Below are 21,738 nucleotides of genomic sequence, written 5' to 3'. Positions count from 1 at the left end.
TGTTGAACACTACAGGGCCCAGGACAGAGCCCTGTGGTACCCCACTTGAGACATTCTTCCAACTGGATGTGCAGCCATTTACGACCACTCTTTGGGTCCAATCACTAAGCCAGTTATGAATCTACCTAACAGTTGCCTTGTCCATTCCATACTTAGTCATTTTTTCAATAAGGCTTGTGTGAGATACTTTGTCAAATGCTTTGCTGAAGTCAAGATATACTATATCTACAGCATTTCCCTGATCCTCCCAATCAGTGATTCCATTATAGAAGGAAATTAAGTTAGTCTGACATGACTTATTAGTTACAAACCCATGCTGACTCTGTTTAATCACTTCATTCTTATCCAGGTACTGACACACATGTTGTTTAATAATTTGTTCAAAGATCTTTCCTGGTATAGAAGTCAGACTCACCGGCCTATAGTTGCCTGGGTCCACCTTCTTCCCCTTTTTGAAGATAGGAACAACATTTGCTCTTCTCCAGTCTTCTGGGACTTCTCCTGTTCTCCACGAATTTTCAAAGATTATGGAGAGCGGTTCAAAAATTTCTTCTGCTATCTCCTTCAGTACTCTGGGGTGTAATTCATCTGGACCCGGAGACTTGAATTCATTTAGGTTAGCTAAGTGTTTCCTCACTATATTTCTGTTTATAGATATCCTGGATTCTTCTATTCCCTTAATAGGACAGTGAAGAATAGTTGATGTTACATTTCCTTTCTGAGAGAAAACAGATGCAAAATAGGAATTACCATTTCATCATTTTCATCCTGTAAAAATCCTATAGCATCTTTGACTTTTCTTTTACTTTTGACATATCCCCAAAATCCTTTATTATTGCTTTTGACGTCTCTTGCAAGCCTCAATTCATTGTCAGCTTTAGATAATCTGATTCGTGCCCTGCAGGTTCTGCAGACAGCATTATATTCTTCTTTAGATATGCCTCCCTCTTTCCATTTTATAAACATTTCTTTCTTCCTTTTTAACATGTGCTTCAGTTCTGTGTTCATCCATCCTGGTTTCCTTAAACGCTTCCTATTCTTCCCTTTTTTCGGAATTGTTAACAATTATGCTTTGAGCATTTCATTTTTCAAGATTTCCCATCCTTCCTGGACATTTTTGTCTTTAAGGATATCCAACCATTGGATCCCTCCAATTCTCTTTCTGAATCCTTTAAAATCTGCCTTTCTGAAATCTAACCTTGACTTCTGAGTCTTCACAGGTCTTCCTCCTCTAGTTATCCAAAATTCTAAAATAGCATGGTCGCTACCTCCTAGGGTCCCAGCCACTTTTACCTCCTCAATCATTTCCTCCCTGTTTATAAGGATTAGATCCAAGGTAGCAGTTCCCCTTGTTTTCTCCCCTACCTTTTGCAAGATAAAGTTGTCAGCAAGAGAGTATAAGAATTTCCTTGACCTGTTAGTTTTGCCTGAGAGAGATTCCCAACAAATGTCTGGATAGTTGAAATCTCCCATGACAACTATGTCATATTTTTTGGAGAACTTGGCCATTTGATGCATAAAGAGTTCATCCATATCTTCAGCTTGCACAGGCAGCCTGTAGTAAATGCCTACAATGGTGTCCTTTCCATTGTTCTGTCCTTGTATTCTTACCCAAACAGTTTCCACAGAACTCCCAGTCTCTGAAGCTTCAATCTCTGTGCAGATATACGCGTTTCTAACATACAATGTGACACCTCCTCCTCGTTTATCAAGTCTGTTTCTTGCAAATAAGTTGTATCCTTCTAGTCTTGTATTCCAATCATGTGTATTGTCCCACCAAGTTTCAGTGATTCCAATGACATCATATTTCTTCTCCTGTGTTAGTAGTTCCAGTTCTCCTTGTTTGTTGCCCATGCTTTGTGCATTAGTATAGAAACATTTTAGTTTGTGATTGGTTTCTCTTTCTCCAATATTTTTATTATTTAGATTTTTTTGTCTTTGTTCTTTCCTCCCGTTTCTAATAGCAGAGTTCTCAATAGCATTTGTCAGGTGTATGGCTTTTTCTGGCCTTTTGCTTCCCTTCCCACATTGTTCTAGTTTAAAGCTCTCCTTACAAGTGTAGCAAGGCGACTTCCAAATACATGCTTTCCAGTCTTCGTAAGGTGCACCCCATCTCTAGCAAGTTGTCCATCATATAGGTAATTCATTCCGTGATCCAGAAATCCAAATTGTTGCTGACGGCACCATCGATGTAGCCAGTTGTTCACCTGCAGAATCTTATTCCACCTCCTTGGTCCATGGCCATCCACTGGGAGGATGGAAGAGAAGACCACCTGCGCTCCCAGTTCTTTTACTTTCTTACCTAAGATTTCAAAGTCACTGCAGATGGTTTCCAGGTCGTTTCTTGCGGTGTTATTTGTCCCCACATGTAGTAGCAGGAATGGGTAGTCATCTGTAGGTCTGAAGAGTCCTGATATCCTGTCAGACACATCTTTAATTTTTGCACCTGGAAGACAGCACATTTCTCTTGAAGTTATATCCGGTCTGCAGATAGCGGCCTCTGTTCCTCTCAACAGGGAATCCCCCATGACCACCACTCTCCGTTTCTTCTTCACAACATTTTTCTTTCTCCATCCAGGAGGACTCTGAAGGTGTACAAGGTTGTCATTTGTGGGAAAAGTAGTCCTGATGTATTTCTTTATCGTTTTCCTGCGTGAGAGCCTGGTACTGGTTCCTGAGAAGTATGGGTGCTGACTGCCTCCTGATCCTCCTGCTTCTCTGGGTCACATGTCTCCATTCCTCTGTTTCTTTAGGTGCACTTCGAATTTCTTCTTTCTGTAACATGAAGAGATAATTCTGCTCTAAGAACTCTTCACCTTCCTTAATGATTTTCAATGTAGCTCACCTCTCTTCGAGATTTTGCAACTTTTCCTCCAATAGGGACACAAGCTTGCATTTGTGGCATGTGAAGTTTGGCTTTTCCACTGGTAAGTCTGTGAACATGTAGCAAGAAATGCAGCTCACCAAATGGCTCCTGGCCTCTTCCATATTGTTAAAGAAATTTCAAAGCAATGAAAAATGAGTCGATAGGCGCCCGGTTTACAGATTTCCTCTTTTCATAAATATAAGGTCTATCCTGGCCAGCATAAAATACTCTGTAGGCACTAATTTATCAAGATTTCAAGTTTTTTTTCACATAAGTCAATAGAACGCCTGGAATTAAGAAACTTTGTAAAATATCTTATTGGAAACATCTATTTTTTTCTCCTACGGGACTAGTTATTCATTTTCAAAATTCTCAATACACGGGTAATATGTGTCTTCAGTAAATCCAGATTTTCCCATTAGGCTGGCGTCACACATAACGTATAAAAAGAGCTAGATAGCAGAATAACCGTTAATTCATTTGTCGGCTTCTGAAAAATCATTACAGAACCCGACAGGATAGGAGATATGGTTTACATACAGTAAAACATTGCAGAACAATTAGATTTATATATGTAAGTGACTAATAGTGTTAGTAGCATGTGTGTTTAAAATTTGGGACCTGTATGTATTTACTAAAAGAATGTATTCCTGGGAAAAACTGGCGTGGGCTCCCGCGCAATTTTCTGCACCAGAGTGGGAAAGCCAGTGACTAAGGGCAGATATTAATAGCCTAGATAGGGACCATGGTTATTGCCCCCCCCCGGCTAAAAAACATCTGTCCCCAGCCGTCCCAGAAAAGGCGTATCTTCGCTTGGATTAGGAGTGTAATAAAGATGGAAAACCTGTGTGTTTTAATTATTTCATTAAAATATTTTATTCATAATGTGTGTGCTTTTTTTAACCCTTTCATACTATTGGATTAATAATGGATAGGTGTCTTATTGACACCTCTCTATTATTAACCGGGCTTAATGTCACCTTACAATACAAAGGTGACATTAACCCCTTATTACCCCATATATGCCACCCGCTACAGGGCAATGGCAAGAGAGAGAGGCTAAGTGCTGGAATTGGTGCATCTTACAGATGTGCCTTTTCTGGGGTGGCTGGGGGCAGATGTTTTTAGCCGGGGGGGTCAATAACCATGGTCCTTTTCTTGGTTATTAATATTTGCCCTCAGTCACTGGCTTTCCCTCTCTGGCGGAGAAAAACGCCAGTTTTTTTCTGTGAAAAAATGCTTTTATTAAACACATACAGCTGCAAACTTTTACACACAGACACTACTAACATTATTAGTGACTGACATATAGAAATATAACTGATATGAAACACATTAAAACCATTCAATTTGGATAATAATCCTCAAAAATATTTTTTTTTTGTTTAAACTTACAGTAAGATGAAAATAAAGGTTCTTAGTGCACAAATTGGCCATGTAAGCCCATCAACCATGGCAAGGTGACCTCCCCCTGATGGGTCCCTGCTTAACCGTACATAAGCCACTTCTGGGCCACCAGCCTACAAATTTGGACAAACATGTCACTACCGGGCTAAGCCTACAATTTATGGGCAGGTAGAGCTGATTTTGGCCACCTGCAAGGCAGGGACCCATCAGGGGGAGGTCACCTTGCCGTGGTTGATGGGCTTACATGAATTAGCCAATTTGTGCACTAAGAACCTTCATTTTCATCTTACTGTAAGATTAAAAAAATTTTTTTTTTGAAAAAAGTATTTTGAGGATTATTATCCAAATTGAATGGTTTTAATGTGTTTTTGTGTTTTCACATGGCCTAGATTTATGCACATGTGCTGCTGTATTCTTTTTGCCTATATTGTGCAGTTTTCGCAGCTTGCACATGTTCACATCACATTAGGAGGTGCTGGTCGTCTTTTTTTTTTGTTTTTTTTTGTTTTATATATCTATCTATATATATATATAGATATATATACCTATACTATGTGTATACATGTATTCTATCTATTTTATATTAACCTGTCAGTGTGATTTTACTGTGCATCCCCCTGAATTGCTGGCTTTTCTAAAGGACACCGGTGCGTATTTCTCGCAAGTCACATGCATGGCCCGTGTGTAATCCGTTTTTTTCTCGCACCCATAGACTTGCATTGGCGAGTGCAAATCACAGCATGCTACGATTTCACCCACACGTATAATACGGCCGAGAAAAAAAACGGAGCTGGGAGCTGCCCCATAGATTAACATTGGTCCGAGTGCTATGCGATTTTTTCTCGCATAGCACTCATCCTTATTTCTCTAGTGTGACTATAGTGTCACTCTGGCCTTACTGAGATAGGAGGAGATGACAGTTGGTTCCTTATAAAGTTCTTAAGAAAACTTTCCAGGAGAACTTGCAGCAGAATGCCCCAACTGTCATCTCCTATCTCAGGAATGTGGTTCTCAGTCTACGCTAAATACAGATTTTACCAATGAAGTGAGAGTGAAAGCTCAGTCCAGGAGGAGAAAGAAGCAGATTTCTCTGATAAGATATATTACAAAGTTGCTTATTTGTTTTGAACAGCTGACATGTGCCCGGAATAGTCGCGGGGTGAATCGCGATCCACCCGCGGCTATTAACCTGTTAAATGCCTCTGTCAAACGCTGACAGCGGCATTTAACAAGTGCTTCCGACAATCGTGCTGGAAATCCGCCCACTGGTGACCCACCTCACGTGATCAAGGGTCATTGATGTGTTGGCATGACAACCGGAGGTCTCCTGAAGACCTCTATGGTTGTCAGTGCCGGCTTGCTGTGAGCGCCACCCGGTGGTCAGCACTCATAGCACGTGAGTAATTCTACTACATACAGGCAAACTGATCATCGCCTCTATGTAGCAGAGCCGATCGGGCTACGGAAGCTTCTAGTCTCCCATGAAGGCTATTGAAGCATGCCAAAAGTGAAAAAAAAAAGTTTTTCAAAATGTAAAAAAACCCATAAAAGTGCAAATCACCCACTTTTTGCCCCATTCAAAATAAAACAATAAAAATAAAATCACACATACACATATTTGGTATCACCACGTTCAGAATCGCCCAATCTATCAATAAAAAAAGAATTAACTTGCTCACTAAACGGCGTAGTGAGAAACAAAGTCAAAAGCAAGAATTACTTTTTTTTGGGTGCCGCGAGATTGCATTAAAATGCAATAACGGGCGATCAAAAGATCGTATCTGCCTCAAATGGTATCATTAAAAACGTCAGCTCGGCGCTCAAAAAATAAGCCCTCACCCAACCCCAGATCACGAAAAATAGAGATGCTACGGGTATCGGAAAATGGCGCAAAATTTATTTTTTTTTAAACAATGTTTGAATTTTTTTTTCACCACTTGGATAAAAAAAAGGAACCTAGACATGTTTGGTGTCTATGAACGCATAATGACCTGGAGAATCATAATGGCGGGTCAGTTTTAGCATTTAGTGAACCTAGTAAAAAAGCCAAACAAAAAATAAGTGTGGGATTCACCGCATTTGGAATTTTTTTCCCGTTTTCTAGTACACGACATGGTAAAACCAATGGTGTCTTTCAAGAGTACAACTCGTCCTGCAAAAAACAAGCTCTCATACAACTATATTGACGGACAAATAAAAAAGTTATGGCTCTGGGAAGAAGGGGAGCGAAAAACGAAAACGCAAAAACGAAAATACCTCCAGGGGTTAAGGGGTTAAAGAATTTCCCGTAAATTTAGGCCATCACAATATTTTCACCACCTTTTAGCATAAATCGCATTGAATCTAATGAGCTGCAGGTTTTACTTCCAACCTAACAAAAAAATGACTAAATTCTTTTCGACTACTTAATGGGGCCACATCTAAAACATTAAAAAAATAACCCTAGTTACATTTTTTCTTTTATTCAATAGAACATGTGGGTATAAGAAACTTTATTATTATTCTCATATCTTATTCTAAATTTATTATCATAGTGTATATTATTAAACAAAAATGTTGTATTCCCCAATGCCCCTGAACTTACTGCTCAAACCCGTCTCTAATGCAGACAGACTTTCAGCTCACTGAGGGAGCAGGTTACAGTTGCTGCCTATAAAAGTCTATAGAGAGGGGAAGGCGTAAAAGAATCTAAAGACCGAAAGACATTCACGAGAAAGGAATCTGACACCTGGTTTTTGCTACCAAATCTTAGAGTAGCATAATATAAAAGCAGAGACGCTGATTCCACCGAAGTGTCACTTACTGGGCTGCATTTTGTAGTTCTTATAAAATTACTTTTTATCAGCAGGAGATTATTCACTAAAGGACTAAAGAACCTGCTGCCATGTAGTCCAACACCGCCCCTATCTCTGATTGGCAGCTTTCTGCTTATGCACGGTGTACACAGTAAGCAGCCAATCAGTGCTGTGGGCGGGGTTATACAGAGCTCAGCATTCAGAGAACTGCTACATCTACAGCAGAGAAAATACTAGTAAGTGATACATCGCTGGAATCCGGGTTTCTGGCTCTACCTCATGCTACTTTCAGAAGGTTGTAGCAAAAACCTGGTAACAGATTCCTTTTAATTAGATATTATTTAAAATGAATAATGTGATCTACCCAACACTAATTAAATCAATAAATTCCAATGGTGGACCAAGTCCCTAACATGTGCATAATCCATCATTGCTGTATAGCTCTATTTCTCAACTCTCCTACTCCTACCTCAGGTGTGTGGGTGGTGTCTGCGGCACATCATGCTTTTGTGCATGGGGAAAATGTTTATATTTCCTAGTTTCATAGCGACCGAGACAAACTTTTCAAATCCGACTTGTGTCACTTCATGTGGTAAGGATTCTGGAATGTTTTGTCATATTCCAGTAATACCGAGATTGCACTTTTTTTTGTGACACATTGTACTTTTTGTTAAAAGAAAATATGAAAATAATGGAAATTTAATTTTTTTTCAAATTAGCGATTAACTTTGAATGTTTATATTCTTAAGCTAGATCGTTATAGTAGACAGAAAAAGTTAATAAAAAACATTCCCCATGTGTCTACTTTACGCAGCATAATTTTTCAAATGTTTTCATTTTGCTGAGTAGATAGGTGAGAGCCGATCTCCATATATTTCATTCAATTCTGGAGTTTATTCCATGGATAATTCATTACATTCAATACAATGACTCGTTTCAGCTTCAATTCCGAAGCCTTTTTCAAACAAGACATAACACAAATACATCATTCGCTCTTTCTGGCATTTTCGGTCCAGTGGGTGGTCCTATCAGTGACTGACAGCTATCTCTCTATGCACTCTTATACAAAGAAAGTTGTCGATCACTCATAGGACCGCCTACTGGACCAAAAATCCCAGAAAGAGTAGAGGGTTAAATGACAAAAACTCAAGTTATACTGGACCTTTTCTCATAAAACTCTATATCAAGCTACCTCTTTCCCCCTGCTCTTTGACATGGTGTCTGCATTTTCATGGTGATAGATTCCCTTTAAGGGGCCTATATGTTGGACAACCCCAAAAATTGGACAACCCCTTGAATTCCATTCCCCTGAATTTCAATGGCAATCACCGGGATCACACATCACAATCACAGTGTGTGAGTTAAACAGGGAGACTCCTGCTGTTAACCAACTAGATGCTGCTATCACTATTGACAGCAGCATTTAGGGGGTTACATGGCCATGAGTGATGCCAATCGTTGGCCAATGCAGTAAGATGTCAGTTACAGTATATAGCTGTCACTCGCTGCATTTTCAACCATAAGGGATGTAGTCTCTTATTTCTCAGGCCAGTAAAAAGTTATATTGGTGATCATTAACGGATTAAGGTTGAATTTTCTGTTTTTGCGTTTCCGGTTTTTCAGACGATCGAAGGTTCAAGTCCCCTAAGGGGATTAAAAAACAAAGTAAATAAAATGCTAAATATATAAAAATTCGAATCGCCACTAGTGATGAGCGAGTATACTCGTTGCTCGGGTATCCTTCAGGTATTTTGACGTGCTCGGAGATTTAGTTTTCATTGTCTCAGCTGAATGATTTGCGGCTGCTGGACAGCCTGAATACATGAGGGTATTCCCTAACAAGCAGGCATTCCTCACATGTATTCAGCCTGTCCAGCAGCCGCAAAGCATGCAGCTGTGTCGACAAAAACTAAATCTCCGAGCACGCCAAAATAATTGGAGGACACCAGAGCAACGAGTATACTCGCTCATCACTAATCGCCACCCTTTTCCTCCATTAAAAACAAAGAAATAAAAAAAAAAAACATTAAAAAAATACACAAATTTGGTATCTCCACATCCGTAAAGCTCCAACCTCTCAAAATATAAAATGAATTAACCTGATCAATAAATGCCATAATGAGAAAAGAAAAATCTAAATGTCAATATTGCTTTTTTTTGGGGGGGAGGGTTCCGCAACTTCACAATAAGAAGAGATCAATGTATTGTATCTACCTCAAAATGGTATCAATAAAAAATATCAACTCAAGGCGCCCACGTACAGCTCTATCGACCAGAAGAGAAAATCTAACAGACACCATGGTGGCTGCAGTGAACGGGGCGGATACAAACATTGCACGCAAACAGTGGAGGCGTTAAGTCCATGAAAACCTTGCAGTGAGGACACCGGTAAGCTAACCTCAGCTAAACCGGTGACCTGGCGTAGATTCTACAGTATGTGCGGACATTGTGGAGACAGATAAGTAACCGATACATCAGACAAACTAACCTAATAGCGATTGGATTTTTCATCAATTTATTGCTACAAGAAACTTTTTAATAACTGTATCCATCTGTGCTGAAAAATCTAATGCCAAAGAGGCAACACCCAATGCACGGCGTATAGTTAGGTATCACGGCTCCTGCTTTCATTATGCAGTTTGCAAGAATTTTTTAGTTCCTTTCATGGCTGATTTAAAAAAAACCCAACATTTTATTTTATTTTCTGCTGGAAAAATGCTAAACAGGATAAGTGTATAAGGTCCGAATGTAATTTACTTGAATAGTGCCATCTGCTGGAAATAGCCTGGTTAGCACATTAGCCTAAGTAACAAAGTAAAAAAAAAAAAAAAAAAAAGGAAAATCTCAATAAAGCTTGCTAAAAAACTTAAAGTGGAAATGTATCAATCAGTTTTCTAATTGCAACACTTCATTTTTTAGCACAAAATATAGGATTTTTTGCCATTTTACGACACACTCTAGTTTTGAAATGTGAGTGGGAAAACAGGATTGGTTAGATAGGTCTAAGGGCTCATTCGGATGTCAGATGTTCTTGGCTTTTACAGATTGCACTCGTACCTGTGATAGTCTGTGGGGCCATTCACGTCTTTCATATTTTGCGGACTGAGCGGTCTGTGGGAAATTGCAGAGACATGTCTGAGTTTCATTTTTCTTTATATATATATATATATATATATATATATATATATATATATATATATAATGTGTTTAAAAAATATTACAAATAACACCCTTGGTTACATGTAGAGATTGCAAACCTGTACTCCTTGATTGCCTTTTTTGGCAGTACAGAATGGGTCCAACAGCTGGGACACCAAAGATCCTGATAACAAGGCTCTACTACTCAGGCTTTGTCCACCTAGCCTAATTGATAGCTCCTCAGTGTTCCTCCTCCCTGCTGAGATCTCACACTGCTCAGTACAAGCTGCAGCTGTCAGTCAGGCTGGGTGAACGGGAGACTGAATACACAAGGACTTCAGCAATATCCTTCTATGGCTAAAATCACTGCTTTAGGACCAAATTTTTCATTTTCACAAGGGTAACATGATAAAATGGACTGTTCAATTTGTTGTGCAATTTCTCCTGAGCACACTGATACCCCATATGCAGGGGAAAACTACTGTTTGCGAGCACTGCAGGGCTTGGAAGGGAAGGAGCGCCATTATACTTTTGGCAAACCAAATTGACTGGATTAGATAGCGGATGCCTTGTCGTGTTTCCAGAGCCCCTGATGTGCCTAAACAGTGAAAACACCCCAAAAGTGACCACATTTTGGAAGCTACACCCCTCAAGGTATTTATTTAGACGTGTGGTGAGCCGTGAAGATAAAAAAAATCCAATTTTTACCTCAAAATGTTGCTTTAGTTCTAAACTGTTCATTTTCACAAGGATAACAGGAGAAAATGGACCCCAAAAATTGTTGTGCAATTTCTCCTGAGTACGCTAATATCCTATATGTAGTCAGAAACTACTTGTTAGGCACAGTGCAAAGCTCAGAAGGGAAGGAGCGCCATATTGGAGTAGAGATTTTGCTGGGACGATTTGCGAACGTCATGTCACATTGGCAGATACCCCTCAAAGGTGACCCCATTACAAACTACACCCTTCAATTAATTCATGTAGGGGTGCAGTGATCATTTTGACACCACAACATTTTATACTATTGGGCGATGAAGAAAAAATAATTACATTTTTTTTACCAGTAAAATTTCGTTTCAACCCCAAATGGACAACACAATTTGTTTCCTATTTTTTCTGAGTTTTCCAGTATCCTATATGTGGGAAATGGGTAAAAAAGCCCCATAATTTGTTGCACAACTTCTTGTGAATGTTGCAATACCCTACATAAAACTGTACATTACTGTTTGGCCACACGGCAGGGCACGGGAAGGATGGAGCGCTATTTGATTTTTGCAGCGCTGATTTTTCTGGACTTGTTTGTGTACTCCATTTGCAGAGCCCCTGATGAGCCAGTTGAAACTTCCCTCAAGTGATCTAATTGAAATTTACCCCCCCCCCCCGGACATTTATCTATGGGTGTAGTGACGATTTTGACTCTATGGGGGTTTTCCAGAAACAAACACGCAGTGGAAGTTGCAAAGTGAAAATTGCAAATATGCCATTGTAATGCCCAAACATTGTGCCCAGCTCATGCTTCTGGAGCCATGCACCCATAAATCAAGTGGGCTCTCCTCATTACATTAATGGCCAGCACGTGGGTGCTAACTGCGGTTTAGGCACACAGTGGGGTTCAGAAGGGAGGGGGCCATTTGGATTTGGGAGTGCAGATATATTTTGGTGGGAGACGTGTCACTTTTCCAGTGCCTTTCTGCTTCCAGTAACTTAGATAACCCCTACATATCTGTTAACAGGTGATGGTCCCAATTGGAACTTTTTTATTGTGGGTTGAGTTGAAGCCTTTATTGGTGGCATTTTCGGGTAGAGAACATTTTGGATCAGTTCACATTTATCCTGCTCTCTACGCTGAGCACTTACATCAAGGTTTACATCTAAATATCTGAAATACATAATTCAGATGAAACCCCCACGGGATACATTCACTCTAATGAGACAGCAGAGTACTTTGGAGTCCATCTGTCCTCTGTTCAGCGGTCTCATTCTTTTCAAAAGTGCACAAAACTGTGGCCGACGGCACTTTTATGCATTTATTTTTTACACCGTTCCTCATGCGGTAAAAGTGATTAGACAACTTTATGCTTTTTTTTTTTAACAAAAAAAATGTTTTTGCATTGCCATATTTTGAGTTAAAATTTTCCTACATTTTGGCTGACAGAGTCACGTGATGACTTGTTTTTTTGTGGGATGAGCTGAGGTATCATTTTTGGGCACATGACATTTTTTGGTCGCTTTCTATTCCAATTTTTGGGTGGCAGAATGAACAAAAACAATTTTTTAATATCATTCCACGTGTGATAAAATTGATAAGGCAGCTATATTCTTCGGGTCAGTATGATTACAGCGATACATTTATATATTTTTTGTATGTTTTGGCGCTTTTATACAATAAAAACAATAAAGAAAAAAATAATTATTTTTGCATCGCTTTATTCTGAGAGCTATAACTTTTTTATCTCTCCACTGATGGAGCTGTATGATGGTTTGATTTTTGCGGGACAAGATGACGTTTTCAGCTATACCATTTTTATTTCCATTTGTCTTTTTCACAGTCTTTTATTCCACTTTTTTTCAGCTGTTTGATGATAAAGCATAGTTTTTTGACAAGTATTTCTTTATTTTTTTTTTACAGTTTTCGCTTGGTGGATTAAAGGGTTTGTCCGGTCAAAACCGATAAGTCTGTCGTCACTCTGTGTGACAGTAGACTTATGAACCCCCCCCCCCCAAGCACATTCACTGTGCACTACGGGGATTTGCCGGTTTCAGCCGCGGGACCGGAGGGTATGGATGAGTTATTAAAGAAACTAAAGAGGTTTCAGATCAACCTTGAAAGGAACATGGATTGGATTCCATCAGCGAAGCACCTGATTTAGTCTCTGCTAGACTAGAGGATAACTGACTTGAAAAGGTTAAAAATCCACTTCAAGCTTAAAATAAAGTCTTTATTTGATCACATTAAAACAATAAATGGCGTTATTGTAAAACATCGAGATGTAGTTGGAGATGGCAGGTTGCGAGACTGTGCCCACTGGCCGAGGGTATGTGTGACTCATACATACCCTCCGGTCACGGGTCTGAAACTGGCGAATCTGCAGTCACGCAGAGTGACTGCAGACTTATCGGTTTTGGCCGGACAACCCCTTTAACTATGTGACAATTTTATAGATCAGATTGTTCCGGACTTAGTGATACCAGATGTGGTTTTGTTTTTACATAATCTCTATATATAAAATTGAGTGTGTGTGTGTGTGTGTATCATCAACCAATCTCAAAGCATCTTTCATTTCACCAGAGCTGTTCAAAAGAAGCTGAGGTGTGATTTGTTGCTATGACCAACAGTTTTCTCACTGCATGACAACACCTCAGCAGACAGTGACATGGTGGGAGAAATCTAGCATCCCCGGGAACATAAGCTCCAGCCATCGTCTGCCCCCCAGAAAGGAGCAGAGAGCACATGACAGAAATGAATCACCCCCTCCCGTGCCCATATACCCATCACACATCCTCCATCTTATAGGCACATCTTCCCTCTTAAAGGGATCATTGGTATGGAAGTCAGGGAAAATCCATCCAGCGCTTTGGTTTGATGCCAGGCCTCTCTTAAAGAGATTCCCGGTATGGAAGTTAGGACCGTTCCACTCAGCGCTCTGGTTCTGACCCCAGGGTCTCTTAAAGGGATCCCCGGTATGGAAGTCAGGGCAATTGCCTTCAAATGCTCTGGTTCTGACCCCAGGCCTCTATTAAAGGGATCATTGGTATGGAAGTCAGGGCAAATCCATCCAGTGCTTTGGTTTTGACCCCAGGCCTCTCTTAAAAGGATCCCCGGTACAGAAGTGAGGGCAAATCCACTCTGAGTTTTAGTACTGCCCCAGGCCTCTCTTAAAGGGATCTCCGGTATGGAAGTTAGGGCAAATCCCTCAGCGCTCTGATTCTGACCACAGGCCTCTCTTAAAGGGATCATTAGTATGGAAGTCAGGGAAAATCCATCCAGCGCTATGGTACTGACCCCAGGCCTCTCTTAAAGGGATCCCAGGTATGGACGTGAGGGAAATTCCACTCAGCGTTCTGGTTCTGACCCCAGCCTCTCTTAAAGGGATCCCCGGTATGGAAGTCAGGGCAATTGCCTTCAAATGCTCTGATACTGACCCCAGGCCTCTATTAAAGGGACCATTGGTATGGAAATCAGGGCAAATCCATCCAGCGCTTTGGTTTTGACCCCAGATATCTCTTAAAGGGATCCCCGGTATGGAAGTTAGGACCGTTCCACTCAGCGCTGTGGTTCTGACCCCTGGGCCTCTTAAAGGGATCTCCAGTATGGAAGTTAGGGTAAATCCCTCAGCGCTCTGATTCTCACCCCAGGGTTCTATTAAAGGGATCCCTGGTATGAAAGTTAGGGCCATTCCACTCAGCGCTCTGGTTCTGACCCCAGGCTGAAGGGATGATGTGGAATATTAGGGGCAGGGGCGTAACTAGAACTGATTGGGCCCCATAGCAAACTTTTAAACGGGGCCCCCTTAAAGACACACCCCCTCAAAACCACACCCCCTTCAAGACACACCCCCTTACTGATAATGCATACTACAGTCACATTAAGTAACAGAATTAGAAATAATGTAACACAATTATTCCTAATCCTGTAACTCAGTCAATACAATCAAATTAGTTAAGCATTGATCATTTTATATTTTAAGTTTCTGACCCAACACCACATGGTATACAGCACCCAGCACCCAGAAAGACATGGTATATAGCGCCCAGCACCACCTGGCATATAGCGCCCAGCACCACATGGCATATAACACCCAGCACCACATGGTGTATATAGCGCCCAGCACCACATGGTATATAACACCCAGCACCACATGGTATACTGCACCCAGCACCACATGGTGTACATAGCGCCCAGCACCACATGGTATATAACACCCAGCAGCACATGGTATACAGCACCCAGCACCACATGGTGTATATAGCGCCCAGCACCACATGGTATATATATAGCGCCCAGCACCACATGGTATATAACACCCAGCACCACATGGTGTATATAGCACCCAGCACCACATGGTGTATATAGCGCCCAACACCACATGGTATATAACACCCAGCACCACATGGTATATAACACCCAGCACCCCATGATGTATATAGCGCCCAGCACCACATGGTGTATATAACACCCAGCACCACATGGTATATATAGCGCCCAGCACCACATGGTGTATATAGCGCCCAGCACCACATGGTATATATAGCGCCCAGCACCACATGGTATATAACACCCAGCACCACATGGTGTATATAGCACCCAGCACCACATGGTATATATATAGCGCCCAGCACCACATGGTATATAACACCCAGCACCACATGGTGTATATAGCACCCAGCACCACATGGTGTATATAGCGCCCAGCACCACATGGTATATAACACCCAGCACCACATGGTATATAGCACCCAGCACCACATGGTATATATATAGCGCCCAGCACCACATGGTATATATAGCGCCCAGCACCACATGGTATATATATAGCGCCCAGCACCACATGGTATATAACACCCAGCACCACATGGTATATAGCACCCAGCACCACTTGGTATATATTTACCCGGTAGCCCGCCAGGCCAGACAGCCTGCCCCTGAGCCTCCCTCCGTTATACTCAGTCACCTCTCTCTCTTGCAGCCCCCGGGCGGTGCTTGTTCCATCTTCTCATCTTAGCAGTGTTCTTCCTTCTTTCAGTGTCCACGTGGTGCCGCTCATTACATATGCGCCTATGTAATGAGCCGTTCATTACTTATGCGCATAGGTAATGAGCGGACGCTGAAAGCAGGAAGAACACCAGAGAACTGAAGATGGAATAAGCACCGGCGGGGGGCTGCAAGTGACAGAGACATGCATTGCTAGGGGAGGAGTTGTAGTTAATTGCACTACCCGGGTAGCGCCGATTGGAGCCGGGGACCCGGGCCCCTATATGGGCCGGGCCCCCAAAGCAACCGCTTCGGCTGCTACCCCGGTAGTTACGCCACTGATTAGGGGTAGTAGTCCGGTGGCTCTGGCTGATGGGATGATGTGGGATATTAGGTGGAGTAGTCTGGTGGCCCTGGCTGACGGGATGATATGGGATATTAGGGGTAGTAGTCCGGTGGCTCTGGCTGACGGGATGATGTGGGATATTAGAGGTAGTAGTCCGGTGGCTCTGGCTGACGGGATGATGTGGGATATTAGGGGTAGTAGTCCGGCGGCTGTGACGGGATGATGTGGGATATTAGTGGAAGTTGTCCAGTGGCTATGGCTGACGGGATGATGTGGGATATTAGGGGTAGTAGTCCGGTACCTCTGGCTGACGGGATGATGTGGGATATTAGGGGTAGTAGTCCGGTGGCTTTGAAGGGATGATGTAGGATATTAGTAGTCTGGTGGCTCTGACGGGACGATGTGGGATATTAGGAGTTGTTGTCCGGTAGCTCTGGCTGACGGGATTGTGTGGCATATTATAGTGAATGTGGCTATGCGGAGTGGGTGGGGCTCTACACTCAGGTTTATATATATAAATTCATTATAATTTGTTATAACTAACCGTAGTTAGTTACTATGCCCGGGCAGCGCCGGGCTCTTCAGCTAGTTATACATATTCATCAGTATATTTCATTTTTTGGATCTTAGATTTTTTTTTAATATTTTCCCAATTAATTATTTTAAACATTTTTTTTTACTTAGTCCCTCTATGGAAATTCAACTTTCATAACTGATCACTGGTCCAATATATTGCAATGCACCACCACTACAATGCTTTTATACCTGTCAGTTTTACACTGACAAAAGCATCTTGCTGCTGGCATGGGCAGGCCTCCGTAGCTGACAGATCAGGAGGTTGTCATATGACCTCATGCTGTTATGGCAACCATCTAGCCCCCATGGCGCCAATCGGACGGGAAAGGGAGCCTTCTAAATTCTGAGATCACTATTGATAGCAGAATTTAGAGGATTAAACAGCCCCGGACTGGCAATGACAGCTAGGTCTCAGCTATCACTTAAGCCATGCTCCTGGCAGTGATCGCGCTGGCACAGCTACTGGGCCCGCACGATTGCCATGACGTACCACCAGTACATCCATTTGTGGGAACGCAACGCAAAACATGACGTAACATTACGTTATATGTCGGGATGGGGTTAACTTGCAGATTAACCCCATATTTGCAGGTTAATTGCGTTTTTCATGTGACAAGTTCCCTCTAAATCTGCAAATAAAGAGCAAATTACTTCAGAAAACTGGAGACACGACAATGATGAATTGGGGGCCAAGTCTTAATTTCCGAAGTATTAAAGGGTTACTAAAACAAATCCTTCTTAAGTACTATATTCCTCCTTGTAACATACCAATGCCCTGTACTCACCTCTCATATTGGTCTCATGTAACATTATTATGTCATAAGCTCTGCAGCCGGTCAGTGGCTGCTATTGAGCCGCTGTGTTCTCACTTCCTTAGCTGTCCGGGGCGTAAGCGCTGCAGCCCGGCAGCACAGTGGTTCAGTGGATAGCATTGCAGCGCTGGGGTCCTGGGTTCAAATCCCACCAAGGACAACATCTGCAAGGAGTTTGTCTGTTCTCCCCATGTTTGCGTGGGTTTCCTCCGGGTTCTCCGGTTTCCTCCCACATTCCAAAGACATACTGATAGGGAATTTAGATTGTGAGCCCCATCTGGGACATTGAGGATAATGTGTGCAAACTGTAAAGCGCTGCGGAATACATTAGCGCTATATAAAAAAAAATTTGTGGTTACTGGCTGCAGGTCTTATGTAGAATAACAATGTTACGAGAGACATGGTGCTAGAGGTGAGTATAGGGTATTTTTTCTATTTAAGAAGCAGTTGTCCAAGTACTGGACTAGCCCTTTATAATACTCTAGAAATCTGCTCTGCTCTCAATGAATAGTAAGGAAAACTGTGATACTGCAGAAAATATTGGTATAAATATAATGTTCTTCTAGTCCGTGCTCTTGGCTCTCATCCTGGACAGCACCCAGCTATGTCACACACAGAAAATACCCTCTTTGTATTTTCCTATGTAATGTTTTTCAGTAGAGGTTTCTGGGAAATCTTGTTATATCAGTCAGGATGAGGCCCTTATTGAGATATCCCATCTCCCCTTATATGACTGTGGAAATCTGCTCCCATTGATCACATTTTATGCAAACGGTGAACCAATGTAAAAAGTCTGGAGGTCAGACCTTTGTACTGGAATCTGCACCCATACAGGGTAGAACCATCAACTTCGTTTAATCTTCACATTGAAGAACAATTATACGATGTGAGCTTTATGGGAAAGTATCACTGTTTTTTTTATTTTTAACAAGGAAATATATTTGTCTTTTTTTTCCATTTAATTTCTTGATTGTGGCGCAGTCTTTTCTATAACGCGCAATATACAGCCTCTAAATCTCCTATTACACGACGTAAAATCAGACACTGAAGAAACGTGAGCACCTGCGACCCCACAGCGAACAAGAAACCAGAAGATCTCTCAGTTCACTTCTGAATGTCATGTGACTGAAAAGCCGTACAGGAAAAGTAACGTTACTCAGCATTAATTGTGGTATTTTTCCAAAGCGCCATTTTATCTTCCAACATTTATTCAGCTTTACAAAAAGAGACACATTGATCAAAACTATGTATTGTGAGTTGGGGAAGTGACCTGGTGACACTGGGCAGCATCGATGATGGAGACCTGAAGGTGGCACTGGAGTAGATGTCGCCAGATATACCAAACGTTGCAATAAACAGAACCATCGATTGACAATATTATATTAGGTGTTGAGTAAACGAATAATAAATAGACTGAATGGAGTCAGTATCACTGAAGGCACAGCAGAGAATTTATACACAAGGCATAGATACGGTCGAGCTCCCTCTGACTGGATATACATTGCTACTGTACAAATCCTATACATGATGGCTCTCCGTTTGACTTGATAGGATTGTTTCAATTGTAAATGGTTAGAACTGCAATTTGATTTTAAGAACAAGCAACTTTGCAATTTACTTCATATTAAAAATTGTCTCAGTTCTCAAGACCAGAGTGATTTTTCCTTTGATAGTTTACAGCACATTGCCTAGGTTACCGGACACCTCTACAGTGTATCAGCAGTGGCCGATGTCCTAGTCAAGGAGCAAACACTTACAAACCATTTGCTATAGAGTCCGTAAGTGTTGCTCTGGAACTAGCTGGATCTGACCAACCTCAGAGCCTTTTCCTAGCAACATTGGAAGAGCACGAAGTTTGCGTCAGAAGTTCTAGGCCATGCCACTGGCCCAAATCAACAATCTTTAGGAGTGCGCTGCCTCCAGCAAGCAAGAAATCAAGAGGCAGTAGGGCAGTGCGCTCCTGAAGAGCAAATATGAGACAATCCTATTCATGTATACAATTACTATTCAAGCCATTTATATATGCTGGGGCTGAAGTATTTGGTTTTTATGCAAGGCATAAATACGGTGGTCTTCATTTGTTATATACTGTTTACTAGAAGTCTCCATCTAAGGGATGTATACAGATATCACACGGGACTTATACACGGTCAGTTTCCCTTTGTCTTGATGTATATGGTTGCTGTATAAAAACAGCAAAAAATGTTTGAACCGTTCCTATGAGAGTACATGAAACCGCTCACAACCAAACAGTGTATACGAACTATGAAACAGAAATTTGTGTCTGCTGCAAAATTCAAGATTAAATCTTAACACTTTTCAGTCACTTGATCATTTTCATGTCTATGTTTTGCTGAAATATTAATAAACTCAATTTTTCTTGCTCAGCTGCTTCTTCTATTGGGCTACTTGTTGGTATACTTAAAAGGGTTGTCTTAATTTAAATCTTCAGGCACACATAGGTCCTCTACCTATCAGCTTGTTGGGAGGCAGTGTGCTCCTGATGATTGACAGTTGGGGCCGCTGGCCTGGCTGAGCGAGCTGCTGGCCCATATGCTGCGCTCTCACAGATGCTGCTAGCTGGAGGCGTGCAGGGTCACTAAGCACTGTGCTAGGAAATAGGTATCTGAAATGGCTGGTAACCATGGGAACAAACTATATGCTTCAGAATAAAAAAATCACTCCGTTTTCGTGAATGAAGAGAATTCTTAATAAGACAACCCCTTTAATGTTGTATTTTGCAGCTTGCACAATTTATTTCTTCATTGTTCACATACGGCTGCTAAACAAGGCGTACATACGGTCAGTCCCATATGACCTGATGTAGTTACTATACAAGTCATGTATACTGTGGGTGTTAATTGGATGTATACAGTTACAGTATATATATATATATACACACACGTTCGGTTCCCAAACGACCTAATGTGCAGTTACTATATTACCCATTTGTGGGTCTCCATTGTTGCATAGTCACTATATAAAGCATATATATGGTCAGCCAGCATAAGACTCCATGTATACCGTTACTGTTCAAGGTGTGTATATATATATATATATATATACGGTTGGTCCCGTTTTGACATGCCCTGTTCAGTGATACAAGTACATGGTGCTGCGGTCTCAGTTCCAGTGGGTGATCCTCTCCTCCTCGGGGATGATACTCCAGTTTGGAGACCTGACGTCCATCGCCAACCAGTTGAAGTCGTCCACCTGGTCCCAGTTGTTGCGGTTCTGATCCAGGCCGGCCCGCTCGTAGTCTTGCTGGATACTGGGGTAACTCCAAGTGAATGGGGCGAAGAGGAGGCCGCTGCAGTCCTCGATAATGGCGCGGCTGGTAACGTGCAGGTAGAAGTGGCAGTCCCTGGTGCTGTGGGTGCGGAGCTGTTGGCACGGGAAGGTGAAGAGGCAGTTGGTGCAGTTATCCACAAACACGGAGGTCACCACCGGGCCGCAAAGCACCTTGCAGCCGCTCAGCTCCCGTACGTGCAGGGTGGCGGGGCTGCCGGGCAGGGTAACGGTGCAGTCGCGGAGCTGGCTCAGCTGCACGTCCTTCTGCTCGATCTCCTCCGCCTCCATGAACAGCTCTTGGCCGCTCAGGCCTTGGAGGCCGCACTGGGCAGCGGGCTCGGCTGGGGTCTCCTTGGCCCGTATCACCGGGGCGGCGGCCGGGCGGGCTGGAGCCTCCTTCTTCCGGGACTTGAATGCGAATTTCTTCTTGGGCTGCAGCTGCTGCCTCCGCGCCTCCAGCGCCCCCTGCAGCCGGGTGATGTGCTCCTGCGCCTGGCGGATGTCATAGGACGGCAGGAACATCATGCTGTCATTCAGCAGCTTCTGCAGCCGCTGGAGCCGCCCGGAGACCTCATCCAGAGCCTCAGCTCCGCCACCGGCATCCTCCCCGGACAACACCTCCTCAATGGCGGCTCTCTCCAGGCCGAAGCTGGAGTTAAAGAATCCGCTCTTCTCCTCCTGCACGGCCTGCTCGTCCTTCTCTTGCCGCTTCTTCTCCACCTCCCGCTGCCTCTCTTCCTCCCTCCGCTGTAACCTCTCGGGTAACCGGGGCCGGTCTACAGAATTAGCCATCTCCATAGTGACAGCAGGGAGGG

The 21,738-nt window shown here is 42.5% G+C and overlaps 1 protein-coding gene across 1 annotated transcript; it reads right to left on the bottom strand.

Moving 5' to 3' along the window:
* Positions 1–18,524: 18,524 nt before the first annotated feature.
* On the bottom strand, positions 18,525–21,721 carry TBCC (tubulin folding cofactor C). The gene has a single exon (XM_073553431.1). It carries the CDS (start codon positions 21,719–21,721, stop codon positions 20,756–20,758), a length of 966 nt encoding a protein of 321 aa, XP_073409532.1. The 3' UTR covers positions 18,525–20,755.
* Between the last annotated feature and the right edge of the window lie 17 nt (positions 21,722–21,738).

Source organism: Dendrobates tinctorius, unplaced genomic scaffold (assembly GCF_039654945.1).
Source record: "Dendrobates tinctorius isolate UK_male_01 unplaced genomic scaffold, ASM3965494v1 ptg000201l, whole genome shotgun sequence".
Taxonomy (NCBI): Eukaryota; Metazoa; Chordata; class Amphibia; order Anura; family Dendrobatidae; genus Dendrobates; species Dendrobates tinctorius.
This window is presented reverse-complemented; position numbering and strand designations above follow the sequence as displayed.